The 17575-nt window shown below is 40.3% G+C and overlaps 1 protein-coding gene across 2 annotated transcripts in view; it reads right to left on the reverse strand.

Moving 5' to 3' along the window:
- Positions 1 to 17575, reverse strand: part of suclg1 (succinate-CoA ligase GDP/ADP-forming subunit alph) — an 81579-nt gene that overhangs the window by 58781 nt on the left and 5223 nt on the right. The window contains exon 2 of one of the 2 annotated variants that reach the window (XM_059965691.1): positions 4227 to 4333. In XM_059965691.1, the coding sequence (XP_059821674.1) occupies positions 4227 to 4333 (107 nt within the window). The remainder of the gene's footprint in view (positions 1 to 4226; positions 4334 to 17575) is intronic. The other variant, XM_059965693.1, reaches the window with a different exon arrangement.

Consider the following 17575-nt stretch of genomic DNA (forward strand, 5'->3'; position numbering starts at 1 on the left):
GAAAAAATGCCAGACAGGAGCAAAATCTGTTTTATATTTAATAAGTGTTTACATACTAACGGTGCACAACAAAAGCTTCAACCCTTTGGTGGAACAGCTTAGTATTGACACTTAAATTTCCAGTACCAATACCTCTCACTCTGATAAATTCAAAACTGGTTAAAAGAAAATACTTTTAAAAAAAAGCACATCAGGCCATATTCCGTCCATAGAGAGAGAATCACAAACCCTTCAATTTACACTGGGGGTTACTGAATCAGTGCAAGAGACCAAATCCAACTGGAAACTCAGCGCTTTTCTTGGTGCTTGAATGAAGGTATTCCACAACATGGTTGCCCAACCTGCTTTTGGTTTCTCCATTTGGAGGTGAGCACATTGTAAGCACCAGACTAATGGATTAAATCAGAAGAGCAAGTGAAGTTGTTTCACCTGAATAGGATGGTCAATCACCAAGAAGAGATGGAAGGAAATGAATAGTGAGCTGGCACTGGAGAGGGTCCAGTGGTGGTTTGTGAGAATGATCCCAGGAACGAAAGAGTTAATGCATGAGAAATGTTTGATCACTCTAGACCTGTACTCAGTGAAGTTTAGAAGAACGAGGGGGGAATCTCACTGAAACCTATCAAATGTTGAAAGGTTTAGATAGAGTGGACTGGGAGAGGATATTTCCTTTAGCAGAGGAGTCTAGGAAGAAGGGGAGCAGCCTGAGAAGGGCGTCCCTTTAAAAAAAAGATGAGGAGGAACTTCTTTAGCCAGAAAGTGGTGAACCTGTGTAATTCATTGCCACAGACCACTGTGGAGGCAAGGTCACTAGGTATATTTAAAGTGGAGGTTGCTAATTTCTTGATTAGCAAGGGTATCAAAGGTTACGAGAAGATATGTGAATGGGGTTCAGAGGGCTAATAAATCAGCCGTGATGGAATGATGGAACAGACTTGATAGGCTGAATGTCTTAACTCTGCTCCTATGACTTATGACCTTAACAATGGAAGCAGAGAAAGGAAAGGTGAATAAAGAAAAGATGTTGGAACTTGAAAAGTAGCAAAACATTGGGAATCTGACAAAATGAACAGCTGGTTAAGTAACATAATCTAGAACACGGGTCCCTTTATGCCATGGGCCTCTACCATTAACTGACAGGTTGATGGACCGCAGGTTGGGAACCCCTGCTCCGGAAAGTAAAGAACAGTGTTAATGCTTCAGACAAATTACTCTTAATTAGCAGAGCGGCTTGTAGAGGTAATTGCGTTGTGAGCAATGAATGCAATTTTGATCACACATCAAGAATTTAAGAACATCTTCTAACATGGTCAGTGAAATACTGAGACTAGGCTCATCATGAACTACTTAACCTTCATGTGTCCAAGTTATCTTTCAAATTATTGCTGTACTTATCTCATTTCTGTTGTCTGCCACGATCAATCATCCACCTTTCTCTACCTCCCAACTCCTCATTTACCCAACCTGACCCAATCTGCCCATCATCCTTTGCCCCCACCCCCAACCAATCTGCCAATACATCTATCTCACCCCACCTTCCCACCCACCAAAATACTGGCCACCTCACATCTACAATTAGGCCCGTAGCAGTGTTTTGACCTGGTGCCTATTCCTCCCACCTTTACCACATGCACAGATGGTGCTCAACCCACTGAGTACATCCAGCAGATTATTTGTTGCTTCATATTTCAGCATTTTGCTGTCTCTTGCATCTCTATCAAATTATTGATATGCTTGGAATCAGAACTGTTTTTGAACATCTTAGAAATTTTGTACCATACACTGCGCTCCTGCTATTTCCTAGATGGTAAGGTCTTGCAAACTGTCAATTGATTCCCAAGCTGGCATCTTTCAGCTGATTCATTAAATCAAGACAATGGCTACCCTTTTACAGACCTCATTTCCAGAAAAATTGGGATATTTTCCAAAATGCAGTAAAAACAAAATCCTGTGATATGTTAATTCACATGAACCTTTATTTAACTGACAAAAGCACAAAGAAAAGATTTTCAATAGTTTTACTGACCAACTTAATTGTATTTTGTAAATATACACAAATTTAGAATTTGATGGCTACAACCCACTCAACAAAAGTTGGCACAGAGGCCTGTTTACCATTGTGTTACATCACCTTTCCTTTTAAGAATACTTTTTAATTGTTTTGAAACTGAGGATACTAATTGTAGTAGATTTGCAATTGGAAATTTTGTAGATTCTTGCTTGATATAAGACTTCAGCTGCTCAACAGTCCGTGGTCTCCGTTGTCTGATTCTCCTCTTCATAATGTGCCATACATTTTCAATAGAAGACAGATCTGGACTGGCAGCAGGCCAATCAAGTATACGCACTCTGTGTCTACAAAGCCACGCTGTTGTAGTCCGTGCAGGATGTGGTCTGGCATTGTCCTGCTGAAATAAGCATGGACGTCCCGGGAAGAGACGTCGCCTTGATGGCAACATATGTCTCTCTAAAATCCTAATATATGTCTCAGAGTCAACGGTACCTTCACATACATGCAACTCACCCATCTCGTGGGCACTGATGCACCCCCATACCATCACAGATGCTGGCTTTTGCACCTTTCGCTGATAACAATCAGGATGGTTGTTTTCATCTTTGGCACGGAGAACTCGACGCCCGTTTTTTCCGAAAACTAGCTGAAATGTGGATTCATCTGACCACAGCATCCGGTTCCACAGTCTTTCAGTCCATCTGAGATGAGCTCGGGCCCAGAGAACTTGCCAGCATTTCTGCATAGAGTTGATGTATGGCTTCCTCCTTGCGTAATACAGTTTCAAGTTGCATTTCTGGATGCAGTGATGGACTGTGTTAAGTGACAATGGTTTTCCGAAGTACTCCCGAGCCCAGGTGGCTATAATTGTCGCAGTAGCATGACGATTTCTTAGGCAGTGCTGCCTGAGGGCTCAAAGATCACGCGCATTCAACAGTCGTTTCCGACCTTGCCCTTTACACACTGAGATGCCTCTGAATTCTCTGAATCTTTTCACAATATTATGTACTGTAGATGTTGAAAGATCTATATTCTCTGCAATCTTGCGTTGGGAAATGTTCCTTTGAACTGACTAACAATTCTCTCACAAATTTTGGCACAAAGGGGTGAGCCACAACCCATCCTTGCTTGCAAAGACTAAGCCTTTGATGGACGCTACTTTTATACCCAGTCTTGATACCTCACCTGCTACCAATTAGCCTGCTTAATGTGGAATCTTCCAAACCGGTGTTACTTGAATATTCTGTGCACTTTTCAATCTTATTTTAACTCTGTCCCAACTTTTGTTGAGTGTGTTGCAGCCATCAAATTCTAAATTTGTGTATATTTACAAAATACAATTAAGTTGGTCAGTACTTTTGCCAGTTAAATAAGGGCTCATGTGAATTAACATATTGTAGCGATCTGCTACGCACAGCGCTGAAACGCACAGTAAGTCAAACTTCGCGATGCTGGCATTTAATCCCTAGCGCCCACCCTCTCCGGGCGGAAATGACGTCAGAGATGCATTACCAAATCTCCCCCCTCGCACTGGCTATTTGTGAGCCGGTTCGCCTGCACAGAAAGTGGGTCGCCACAATATCACAGATTTTTGTTTTTATTGCATTTTGGAAAATATCCCAACTTTTCTGGAAATGGGGTTTGTAAATGATGTAAAGAAATCTGTACCACATAGTACAGTACAGCAACGGGAGAGTACGCTGATTTATTGCTGGAACTGGCATTGAATTGCTCTACAGGAGCTGGTAGTGGTGAACCTTTTGTAAAGGAGCCCCATAGGAACAAGGAGCAGGGAATTCTATATCTAGTTATGATGAGCAATATCCAGTTCTTTAAACAATATTCATCCCACAATCAATTTCACAAAAACAGAGACCATGTTATTCATTAAAACGTTGCTTATGAAATCTTGCTTTATGCCAAATAGGCATAACATTGAAAAAACTCTATTGGTTCTGAGATGATAGAGCTGACCTTGGCTCAGGGAAGATGTTTACCGGACTGAAAATATATAAAAGGGAAACATGAAATTAAAAGAAAACTGATTTGCAAAGCCCAGAGGAGGGCGACACTGTTTATATACTAATACTTCAGATTGAAAATACAAAAAAGATAATAGCACTCATTGCAAGGTGAAAACTTAAAGTTACAAGGGAAAAATAAATGTTCCTGATAAATATTGCTCAAAGACAGACAAGAAGCAAATATGACACACCTGCTTTCCAGTAAAACCCTGGCATATGACCTTTGTTGTCTTGTCTATGTAGAGGTTTTGTCGTGTGCTGGTGTAGCAGTGTCTCACTCCACTTCGTTCCACTGCAACTGACAAAAAGGTAACATTAACATTACACTATTTAGTGCATATTGACTGTCTAAGAGGCCACTAGGAAAGCGACAATGTATGTATAATTGTGATGCTTTTTGTCACAAAATATGTATACCTGATTATTTCTTAAGAACATTAGAAGTGGGAGCAGGATATAGCCAGAAAACATTCATGCCTGACCACAATTCAATAAGGTTGTTGCCAATCCTCTCAATTCTAATCTCCTGCCTAATGTCCAAATCACTGGAGTCCCATGACCAAAAATCTATCTCAGTCTTGAATGTAATTGCATAGAACACAGAACACTACCTCAACAGTACAGGCCCTTTGGCCCACTATGTTGTGCTAAACTTTCAACCTATTCCAAGATCAATCTAACTCTTCTTTTCTGCATAGCCCATCATTATTTGTATCATCCATGTACCTACCTAAGAGTTTCTTAAATGCCCCTAAAGTACCTGCCACCACCACCACCACCACCACCACCACCACCACCCCGGCAGAGCATTCTATGCACTCACCACACTCCGTGTAAAAAAAAAGACCTCTGACATCCACTCCAGACTTTCCTCCAAACAACTTAAAATCAGCCACCGAGCATCTACCATCTCTGAGGTACTCCATAAATTCATAATTCTGGTAGTGCTGCTGCCTCATTGCTCCAGAATCAATGCTGAACAATGGTGCTGCTCATGTGGAGTTTGCAAGTTCTCCTGGTTATCACATGGATTCCCCCTAAAGGTTGCTCGGTTTCCCCCCACATCACAAAGACATGTGGGTGAACAGATTAATTACCTCCTGTGTACTACCAGTTCTGTAGGTGGATATGAAGAGAATCAGGGGAAGTTGATAAGCACACGAGGAAGACATTATAGGGAGGTAAGTGGGGAATGTGAAAGACTAGCATAAACAGGGTGGGCTGAATGGCCTTTCTATTCTAAGGAAAGATGTAAACATGAATATGAAGCTATCTTCTCACCTCACACTTAAAAAATTGATCCTTTGTCCTGATATTATGCTCTGCCTATACCCTGAAATATGATGAGTTAACTACTCGATCTCCACTCTATCTATCCCTTCCAGGATTCTTCACGTTTCAATTAGTTCACCAATGTTTAATGTACATTGAACTTTGAACATTCATTCATCAATGAGCAGCAAATTTCTCCTCAAAGGACAACTCCCTCATCACAAGACTCAAGTCTTGAGAATCTAAGGATTGACAGAATCAGTGGTCCCGAAATTTGCTGTTAATCTAGTAATTTAACCCCTAAGCTATTGTGGTTTCATGTTCACAGTTCAAAGTAATTTTTATTAGAAACTACATATATGTTACCATGTACAACCCTCAGATTCATTTTCCTGTGGGCAGACTCAATAAATCCATAGGATAGTAACCATAACAAAATCAATAAAAGACAATCTAACTAGGATGCTCAACTAGAGTGCAGAAGACAACAAACTGTGCAAATGCAAACATAAATAAATAGCAATATCAAAAACATGAGATGAAGAGTCCTTGAAAATGAGTTCACTGGTTCTGGAAACATTTCACTGATGGGGCAAGTGAAGTTGAGTGAAGTGATTCCTGTTTATTCAAGAGCCTGATGGCTGAGGGGTAATAACTGTTCCTAAACCTGGTGGTGTGAGTCCTGAGTTCCTGTATCTTCTTTCTGATGGCAGCAGCAAGGAGAGAGCATGACCTGGGTGGTGGGGATCTCTGATGATGAATGCTAATTTCCTACAACAGTGTTTCATGTGGATGTGCTCAATGACTGGGAGGGCTTTACCCGTGATAGATTGGGCCGAATCTACTACTTTTTGTAGTTTCTATAATTGTAGTAGGAGCTCCTCAGTGATGCATGGCTTCTCCTCAATCTTCCTACCAAAATGCATCTCCTCACATTTTTCAACATTAACCATGCCTCTGTTTGCCCAGTCTGCTATCCTGTTGTACGAAACTGCAATCTTTTACCGTCCTCTGCAGTTCACTAGTTTTGTATTATTCATAAATTTACAAACTATATCTTGCACAAGTCTGGATCATTAATGCAGATCAGAAGAGTACCTTCCCCAACACTGATCTTTAGGGAATGCCACTATTTACCTTCCTCCATTGCGGAAAAACAACCATTTGTCATTTATCCATGATATCATTGACTTTGCTATGCCACGTGCTCCTGCTTTGCTGATAAAACATATCCGTGGCACCTTATCAGAAACCTCTGAAGATCAAAACACACAATGACTATCTTGTTCATGTCAACTCGGATACCTCAACAAAACCACTATGAAAATATTATCTCCAGAAACCAGACATAGTCTAGCTTTATTTTTTTATAATGCAAGTAGAATAAACTAAATACATGAATATGGAAAATATATACAAACTTTTAATGCAACACCTAGAAATTATCCAAACAGAAAATCTCATGTAGGTGCAGGCAGAGATTTCCATTATTAATGCGATATGAAAACCTGAGCACAAGTAAAGTGAAATATGCAAGGAACCATACCTTTGGTGGTACTTCATGATAAGCTCTGCATGAGAAATGAAGTAGACGTGCAAGTGTGTTTGGAACACCAAAATGATTTGTTTGCTCGTAAAGGCAACCTCTTCTGAATTCCATATGCAACAGGGTGGGGGAGGGGGTGTTAAAGAAGCTGTTCCCAACTTTCTGACAAAAATCACAGTTGCAAGACTAGCAAAGATCGAAAAAAAGTCATGAAGGTCAACAATAGGTTCCTAGTTCTCTGATTATGGATGCATGAAATTAAGAAGATGCCTACCAGTGACATCTAATACAACACAACAGAAAAGGCCAAGCATAGAGAAACAGGGAATAAAAATTTTTAAAAAGGAAAAAATTTGCCTTATTTGTCAAAAGTACTTTGAAACACACTGAAATGTATTACTTCTTTCAAATCAAATCATCAAGCACTGTGCTGGGCAGAACACATATGTCAATATGCTACTGGTGCTAACCTAGCATGCCCAGAGCTCACTAACCCTAACCGTACTTCTTTGGAAGGTGGGAAGAATATGGAGCACCCGGAGGAAACCCAAGTACTGTGAAGAAACCAACGTCGTCATGAGGAGAACATATAGAACCCTGAATTGACTGTTGGCACTGTAAAAGTGAAAATTACACTAACTGCTAAGCTACTGTGTCAACATAAGACCACAAGATATAGGAGCAGAATAAGCCATTTGGCCCATCGAGTCTACTCTGTTATTCCATTATAACTGATTATTATCCCTCTCAATCTGATTCCCCTGCCTTCTCTATGTAACCTTTGATGCCCTTAACAATCAAGGACCAGTCAACCTCTACTTTAAATATACTAAATAACTTGGCTTCCACAAATGACAGTGAATTCCACAGATTCACCACCATCTCGTTAAAGGAGGAAATTCCTCCTCATTGCTATTTTAAATGGGCATCCTTCTATTCCGAGGCTATCCCCGGTTCTAGACAAGCCCACTATAGGAAATATCCTCTCCACATCTACTCGAACTAGGTACCTAATTCACATTTTATTAAAGCTTAAAAGGGAATCTCTATGACCAGATCCAAGATAATGGAGTTTTGTGCTTAGATTCAGCAAGAGATGTTGGACAGGCCTAATTTAGGGTATTTTATGCAGCTTAGGTCACCAACCTACTGGAAAAATATAAATAGGGTTGAAAGAGTACAGAGGAAATTTACAAGTCTGGAGGACATGAGTTACAGTGCCTATAAAAAGTATTCACCCACCCCCCCCCCTTGAAGTTTTCATGTTTTGCTGTTTTACAACATTGAATCACAGTGGATTTAATTTCACTTTTTTGACACTGATCAACAGAAAAGATTCATTCATGTCAAAAGTGAAAACAAATTTCTACAAATTGGCCTAACGTTATAACAATTATTAAACACAAAATAATTGATTGCATAATTATTCACCCACTTCAAGTCAATATTTAGTGGATGCATCTTTGGCAACCTGTGTGGATGGGTCTTTATCAGCTTTGCACATCTGGACACTGAAATTTTTCCCCATTCTTCTTTATAAAACAGCTCAAGCTCTGTCAGATTTCACAGGTATCGTGAGTGAACAGCCCTTTTCAAGCCCAGCCACAAATTCTCAATTGGATTGAGGTCTGGACTCCGACTTGGACATTAGTTTTGTTGTTTTTAATTCATTCCTGTGTAACTTTGGCTTTATGCTTGGGCTCGTTGCGTTGCTGGAAAATAGATCTTCTCCCAAGTCGCAGTTCTCTTGTAGACTGCATCAGGTTTTCCTCCAGGATTTCCCTGTATCTTGCTGCATTCATTTTACCCTCTACCTTCACAAGCCTTACAAAGCCTACTGCAGTGAAACATCCCGACAGCATGATGCAGCCACCGCCATGCTTCATGGTAGGGATGGTGTATTTTTTTTTAATGACGTGTGGAGTTCGGCTTACACTAAACATAGCATTTAGCCTGATGGCCAAAAAGCTCAATTTTGGATTCACAGAAACTTCTTCCAGCTGACTTCAGTCTCCCACCTTTTCTGGCAAACTTTAGCTGAGATTTCATGCAAGTTGTTTTCAACGGTGGCTTTCTCTTTGCCACTCTCCCATAAAGCTGTGACTGGTGAAGCACCCAGGTAACAGTTGTTGAATGCATAGTCTCTCCCATCTTAGCTACTGAAGCTTGCAACTCCTCCAAAGTTGACATAGGTCTCTTGGTGGCCTCCCTCACTAGCCCCCTTCTTACACGGTCACTCAGTTTTTGAAAATGACTTGCTCTAGACAGATTTATAGCTGTGCCATATTCTTTTTATTTCTTGATGATTGACTTAACTGTACTCGAAGGGATACTTACTGACTTGGAAATTTTCTTGTATCTATCTCCTAATTTGTGCTTTTCAATAACCTTTCTGTGGAGTTGCTTTGATTGTTCTTTTGGCTTCATGGTGTAGTTTTCGCCAGGGACACACACTCACCAGCAGTTGGACCTTCCAGATACAAGTGTATTTTTACTGCAATCAATTGAAACACCTTGATTGCACACCGTGATCTCCATTTAACTAATTATGTGACTTCTAAAACCAAATGGCTACACCAGTGATGATTTGGTATGTCATATTAAAGGGGTGAATACTTATGCAATCAATTATTTTTGTTTTATCCTTGTAATTAATTAATTGTAGAGATCCGTTTTCACTTTGACATGAAAGTCTTTCTGTTGATCAGTGTCAAAAAGACAAATTAACTCCTTTATAATTCAATGCTGTAAAACATGAAAACTTCCAATGGGGGTGAGAGAAATGATTAAATTAAAGACGGTTCTTAAGGAGTCCATTTAGAATGTGCTGACACAGAAAGAACGTGCAAAGCAACTTGCAGGGCAACGTATAAACCAATTTGCAAAATCAGGATGAAACAATAGCTTGCTGATTAAAGAAGCGATACGGGTAACGGGAAGACATGCTTAACGGTTGAACAATAACGGTGTTAATGCGCTGAGGCTGATAAGTGGGCCAAAGGGTAATCACATTTGTAATTTTGTAATGAGATTAAGGAAGAATGTCTGCACCTCACATGGGTGCAACTCACAAAGTCGTAAACAAGTAGGGTATAAAAAACTGTGCAAAGTGTAATTCGGCACTCAATCTAGCAGGAGCTGGTTGGGTCCGACTCTGCAGACTCGAAAAATAAAGTTTACCGTTCTGCAAATTGCTGAGACTCAGTGTGTTTCTGACAGGGGGTGAATACTTTTTACAGGCACTGTGTAAGGAAAGATTGAAAAGGTTAGGATTTTATTCCCTGGAACATAGAAGATTGAAGGGAGATTTGATAGAGGTATACAAAATTATGAGGGGTATAGATAGAGTAATTGCAAACAGGTTTTTTCTACTGAGGTTGGGTGGGGCTACCACCAGAGGTCATGGGTTAAGAGTGAAAGGTGAAAAGTTTAAGGGGAACATGAAGGGAAACTTCTTCACTCAGAGGGTCATGAGAATGTGGAAGGAGCATACCACATGGAAGCAGCAAAAGATATGTGTGTGTGTGTGCTTGCAACCTTAGGAGAAGCATTGCATGCAGTGATACAGTGCAGCCTCGAAGTGGAACTTGACCTTTGTGAATCTACTCTGGCTGTTCACAATTACTACTATCTAAGGTCTCCTGTTGCCAAGCTCTGTCCATACTAGCCAAGGGCCAAGCACTGAAAACTGCATTCACTCTCTGTAATTGACTCCCACCATTTCAGTCTCTCTGGAATCAGTGCCTCAGGTACAGATTTTGCATACTTTGAGTGGTACACACTAGCAGAAAATGTATGTGTAAACCAGTTAATAGGGTTCTTTAAATCAATGGCTTAGGCATTTCCGCCATTCAACTGAAAGAAATTTCTGCAAGTCAATAGGGTGGAAATATCACTCAAATCTCTACATCAGCATTTCAGGAAACTTTCAGCTAACATAATACATGTTCCTTTAGTGAGGAATAACAGGTACAATCAAATGCAAACCCTCAATGTGTGTTCTTTCAAAACACATTGCATATTTAACACCAAAGATAAACAAACTATTCTGTTCCTGCATGCAACAAGACCAAGTTTGGTCTGAAAAGCAGCAAGAAACATTTACACCACAAAAGCAAGGTGATTAAGGAAAAGGAAAATGATTAAGGAAGCCCAATTTACTGACTCCATACACTCTAGCCACCCTATTTTCCATTACAACAACTTGATATATGCAGAAGCAAATAACTAATTTCCTAACTCAAAGAAACCTTTCTATCTGCAAAGGCATGTTATGTCAGATGGAGTAGTCTCCTTTTAACAGGAAGATCCCATCTGAACTCCAACAAGGACAATTGGCCAGAACTGGCCCATCACTGCATAACCATCTTAAAAACCCTCATCTAAGAAATGTTGTGCTGTGGAGAAGGTCTAGAGGAGATTCATGAGAAGCATTTGAGTTTGGGCCTGTAGCCGCTGGAGTTTCAAAGATTTACGGGGATCTCATTGAAACCTATCGAATATTAAATGGCTTAGATACAATGGACATGGAGGGGATGTTTCCTATGGTGGAGGAGTCTCAGGCCTGAGACTACAGCCTCAGAATGGAAAAACCTTTGTTCAGAACAGAGATGCAGAAATAAAGAGGAACTTCTTTACTGAATCAATAAAATTAATTGGTCAGTCAATGCCATAGATGGCTGTGGAGTCCAAATCATTGGCTACATTTAAAGGAGGTTACGAAGTTTTTGATTAGTAAGTGTGTTAAAGGTTAAAAGGGGAAGACGGGAGAATGGGGGTGAAGGGGTAATAAATCAGCCATGATGGAATGGCAGAGTAGACTTGAAGGGCCAAATGGCTGATGCTGCTTCTATGTCTCATGGTCTAAAAGCCATAATGCAAAAATGTATCAGGAATTCTTCAACACCTTTCAAGCCGCAACATCTACTACCTAATAGGTCAAGAAGCAGAATTTCAAAACACCACTAGCACATTGCCCCCCAAGTCACAAACCATCTTGACTTGGATTACATCGTCATTGTTTCAATGAAATTCCATCAAAATCCTGAATTCCTCATTGTAGATACTACATCAGTTCAGGAGGAAGCTAATCACCAGATGCTCAGCAGCAATTAGGAATGGACAATAATCAGTGGTTTTACAGTGTTTATTGAGATGTCTCAAGACATAAAATTATATTTAAAAAAGGAGAAATTACAGAAGGTATTGTCACCATTTACTACCGATTAATTCATGTAAACTGCTAAGTGAGAAGACTGTGAATTGTAGTCCAAGTCAAAAAAGAATTCTGTACTAAAGTTCCAATGAGGCAAAGAGGAAAGCCTGAACTGTTGGATGTGTCATCTTTCAGATGGCACACCAATCAAAGTCCCCTTCCCCATTTCAGCCAGGACATGAAATCAAAGCCCCTTTCCCCATTTCAGTCGAAACACCAAATCAAAGCTCCTTACCCCTTTTCAGTCGGGACACTATTTATCTGCTGAGTATACTGCTGCTGGGTTTTCCACATCACAGTAATGACTTTGTTGAAAATTGTTTCATTGACTGTAACGCAATGAGGTGATGATAAACAGTGAATAACCAACACCCTTTTTCTGTTCTATTTTCAACTAAAGCATACCTAGAACAGCATGATAGCATTGGTGAATTACCAGCATCAGATACACTCCAATAATTTCTGAGCAAAGATATTTAAATACTTCATTTACAGAGTCCGAGTCTGTACAACATGGGAATAGGTTATTCGAACCATAGTGTCTTTGTCAACCATCACGCCTATTTATACTAATCATACTTGTATGCATTAATTCAATTTCCCTCTCTGCCTTGTTCATTAAAGTATCAGTCCAAATGCTTCTTAAATGCTGCAATTGAATTTATGATCACATCAGTAAATCTAGCTCTGCCATAAAAGTCACGCAGAGAGAGAAATGAAATTTTGTTCTTTCAATAATTTCTTCAAACCAAACAAGTTTCACCAGTATAATTACTGACAGAAATGTCAGCAAACATTACAGTCAGTACACTATAAAATATACACTCAGTGACCACCTTATTAGGTACCTCCTGTACCTAATAAAGTGGCCACTGAGTATGTTTGTGGTCTTCTGCTGCTGTAGCCCATCCACTTCAAGGATCGATGTGCTGAGCATTCAGAAATGCTCTTCGGCACACCACTGTTGTAATGCATGGTAATTTTCTGTTGCCTTCACATCAGCTTGGAACAATCTGGCCATTCTCCTCTGAGCTCTCTCATTAACAAGACATTTTACAGAACTGCTACTCACTGGATCTTTTTTGGCTCTTGTTCCATTCTCTGTTAACTCTTGAGATAGTTGTGTGTGAAAATCCCAGGAGATCAGCAATTTCTGAGGTACACAAACCACCCAGTCATTTCACAGTCAAAGTCACTTATATCACATTTCTGAAGTTTGGTATGACAACAACTGAACCTCTTGACCATGTCTGCATGCTGTTATGTATTCAGTTGCTACCACATGATTGGCTGATTACATATTTGCAGTAACAAGTAACTATATAGAAGTACCTAATAAAGTAGCCACTGAGTGTATGCTTTCCTCTAGATCAAGGGTTCCGAGTCCTTTTATGCCATGAACCTATACCATTAAACAAGGGGTCTGTGCACCCCAGGTTGGGAACCCCAGCTCTAGATATATAAATTTGCAGCATTACCTAAGAGGTCAAGAAGCTTATCCAATTGCAATTACGACTGAAGGGAGGTGGCATAGAGGTCATTTTATAGTCAAATAAACTTGGGAAAGGGGGGGGGGAAAGACAATCATTTAAAACTAGAATAAAAAGAAAATCAGAACTGATATGATGAAATCATCCAGACAAATTGATGATCCAGCAAGAAATCAAAGTCTAGTTGAGACAGAGTATGTCAGAAATTCTATCATTAAAAATTGCTGTTGTGGAGAATGTTAGATTGACTCCAGAAGGATAAGTGCCTATGTCTGCAAGTATTTGGGGCTTTTAACTGTATTACAAGAGAAAATTAGATTGTAATATAATGAAGATGCAGAAAACTGAATTTAGCTTTGTACGTGTCTCACAATATATCGGAAGCAGAATCAAGTATTACACAAGGTAGTTTATTCTGATAGGTTATCAGAGCATGATCAAAGGTTAATAATTCCACCAACCACAGATAAAGGTACTGGGCAATATTAAATAAAAGCTTCAAAGTTTAAATGGAAGGATGTGGAAGTTTTACAAAGTCTGGAGATAACATACACTTATTGTTTTTGTATTTAGCAAAAGCTAAAAATGAAATATGTCGAGAAGGCAGAAACAAAGTACAAGAAAAAACTAAACTGGAGATTAACAGATGCAGAATGTTGGTTGAAACATGGAAGCTGTGAGTAGTTTAATCAAAAACACATAAGATTCTGCAGATGCTGGAAATTCAGAGTAACATACACAAAATGCTGGAGGAACTCAGCTGGTCAGGATGCATCAATGGAAATGAATACATAGTCGAATGTTTCAGGCAGAGACCCTATATCAGGACTAGAAAGGAAGGGGGAAAGAAACCAGAATAAGAAGGTGGGGAGAGGGGAATGAGTACTAGCTAGAAAGTGGCAAATAAAGCCAGGTGGCTGCAGGAGAGGGAATGAAGTAAAAAGCTGGGAGTGATAGCTGGAAAAGGTAAAGGGCTGGAGAAAAAAAATCTGACAGGAGAGGAGAGTTGACATGGGAGAAAAGGAAAGAATGATACTAGGGTGAAGCGATAGGCCGTTAAGGAGAACAGAACAAGTCAGAGAGGCCAGAATGGGGAATTGAAGAAGAGGGCAGGGCGGGGTAAAATAACTGGAAGTTGGAGAAATCAAAGTTCATGCCATCAAGTTGGAGGCTACCCAGATGGAAAATGAGGTGTTATTCTTCCAATTTGAAAGTGGCTTCATCGTGGCAGTAGAGGAGGACATGGACTGTCATGTCAGAATGAGAACAGGGGTTAGAATTAAAATGGTTGATCATCCAGAAATCCTGCTTTTTGCAGATGGAGCAAAGCTGCTCAACAAGGGAATCACGGAGGGAGCAATTCCTATGGAAAGTGGACAGTGGGAGGGAGGTAGGATCTTGTTGAATGTGACAGAAGTTGCAAAGAATGATATGCTGGGTGTGCAGGCTTATGGGGTGGTAGGTGAGAACAAGAGAAGCTACCCCTGTTAAGGCACCAGGAAGATCAGAATCAAAATCAGGTTTCATATCACTGGCATGTGATGTGAAATTTGTTAACTTAGTAGCAGCAGTTCAATGTAATACATAATCTATCAGAAACAAATAATAAATAAAATAAAAATAATAATAATAAACAACTAAATCAATTATGTATATTGAATAGATTACAAAAAAGTGCAAAAACAGAAATACTGTATATTAAAAAAAAGTGATGTAGTGTCCAAAGATTCAATGTCCATTTAGGAATCTGATGGCAGAGGGGAAGAAGCTGTTCCTGAATCGTTGAATGTGTGCCTTCAGGCTTCTGCACCTCCTTCCTGATGGTAACAGTGAGAAAAGGGCATGCCCTGGGTGCTGAAGGTCCTTAATAATGGATGCTGCCTTTCTGAGACACTGCTCCTTAAAGATGTCTTGAGTACGTTGTAGGCTAGGACCCAAGATGGAGCTGACTAGATTTACAACTTTCTGCAGCTTCTTTCGGTCTTGTGCAGTCGCCCTTCCATACCAGACAGTGATGCAACCTGTCAGAGCGCTCTCCATGGGTGAGGGGAGATATTGGAAAATGGAAGAGATGCAGGTGAGGGTAGCATCAATAGATGATGAAAGGAAACCCCGTTCTTTGAAGAAAGAAGACACCTCTGATGTCCTGGAAAAGAAAGTCTCACTTTGGGAAAAGATGTGGCAGAGAAGGGAATGCACCTTTACAGCAGACAGGATGGTTGAAGGTATAGTCAAGATGGCTGTAAGTGTCAGTAGGTTTATAAAAGGTATCAGTAGACCGTTTGTCTCCAGAGATGGAGACAGGGAGATTGAGAAAGGGGAGAAGTCATCCGAGGTACCCCCTGACCTAAAGGGGAAAGATTAATTTGACCAAGATGTTTCAGTTATCATTTTGCTACAGTACTTGAAACAAAACTCTCATTTTGAAAGAAATACTGATGTGGAAATCTGAAATATTAAGAGAAAGCATTAGAGATAATCAACAGACCAGGTAACATCTCGGGAGAGAGGAAATCCGAGTTATTGTTACAAGGGGATCAGAACCAGCCACTCCTGAGGCAAAACAGGAGCATTCAATATTTCAGATGAGCAACCTCTCATGTGTGTCAGACCTCACCAAGGTAATCCACTTTGGTCAGTCTTTTCTCTCTTCATAGATGCTACTTGATCTTCTTGCATTCCCTTTGTGTTTCGGATTGCCAGCAACTGGTATGCTCTGCTTCTCACATTTCCAGCACTGTTTTTAACTCTCCTCTGCACCGTTCAGCTCCCTCTAATTACACCTTGAGATTCTGTTAGTTCTGATCAACAAACACAATGGTCCGGGTACAGGTTAATAGGACTAGGCAGAGAAAGTTTGGCATGGACTAGAGGGCCAATGGGCCTGTTTCTGGATTGTAGTGTTTTATGACTCTAATATGTGGTGACCTCCAATGAACCGGGTTCAATCCTAATCTCTGCCAGCATTTAAACATGTGCCTGTCATGGTATGCATTTGCCCCAAGAGGTTCTCTTTGGTCTCACATCTCAAAGGCAGTTAATTGCAAATTATCATTAGTGTAAGTGATGACATTCACAGGCATGTAAGAAAAAATAGACTAAGGGAAATAAGGGCAGGAATGGGTCTGTGGGAATATTCATTGGGCTAAATTACCTCCATCTACATGGTGAGAAATATGAGAAGTATAACAATCAACATGTAATTGGAATACTCAGCCCATAGAAAATAAAATCACTGTGGTGTTGAATAACAGACTGAAAATTCTCGCTGATCACATGGACAGTGAGGTGAGGAAAAGAAATGGCAAATAAAAGGTGCCAGACGACCTTGGTGATTGTAACAACAGGTTAACTATGCCAATCCAATTGCAGCTTGAGGCTGCTGAATATACATTTCAAGACCTTGCAAACACCACACTGACTGTGAATTGAACATGGAATTCATTAGATAGATAGATTGATTTATTTAGATACAGCAGTGATCAATGAGCCACGTGCCCAGCAACCCACCCATTTAACCCTAGCCTAATCACAAGACAATTTACCTATTAACCAGTACATCTTTGGACTGGACTGTGCGAGGAAACTGGAGCACTTGGAGGAAACCCATTCACACAAGGGAAAGGCAGACAACCTTCCTCACAGAAGCTGCGGGAATTGAATGTCAAAATTTCACACAAGCTATCATGGCACCCCTGTCTTATCAATACTTTAAAACTTCATTAAAGGGGCTCCCAGTACATGAGCACCTTTATAAACACAGTCAAAGTTAACTAGACCTTTTAGGCCACCATGTCCATGCTGACCATCAGATGCCTATCGGTGTTGACCATGCTCATCACTAACTGGCACCCATTGCACCTTGCTCTTCTTCTTCTTATGCGCCTATCTTCCCTCTCCATTTGGCAATTCCTTCCCCGCCTGAGTTCCTTCCCCGCCTGAGTTCCTTCAGCAAGTTGTTCCAAAGTCTAAGTAAATTTATTATCAAAGTACATATGGTTATGCTATCTCAGGATT

This window comes from Hypanus sabinus, chromosome 3 (genome assembly GCF_030144855.1).
Source record: "Hypanus sabinus isolate sHypSab1 chromosome 3, sHypSab1.hap1, whole genome shotgun sequence".
NCBI classification, from domain to species: domain Eukaryota; kingdom Metazoa; phylum Chordata; class Chondrichthyes; order Myliobatiformes; family Dasyatidae; genus Hypanus; species Hypanus sabinus.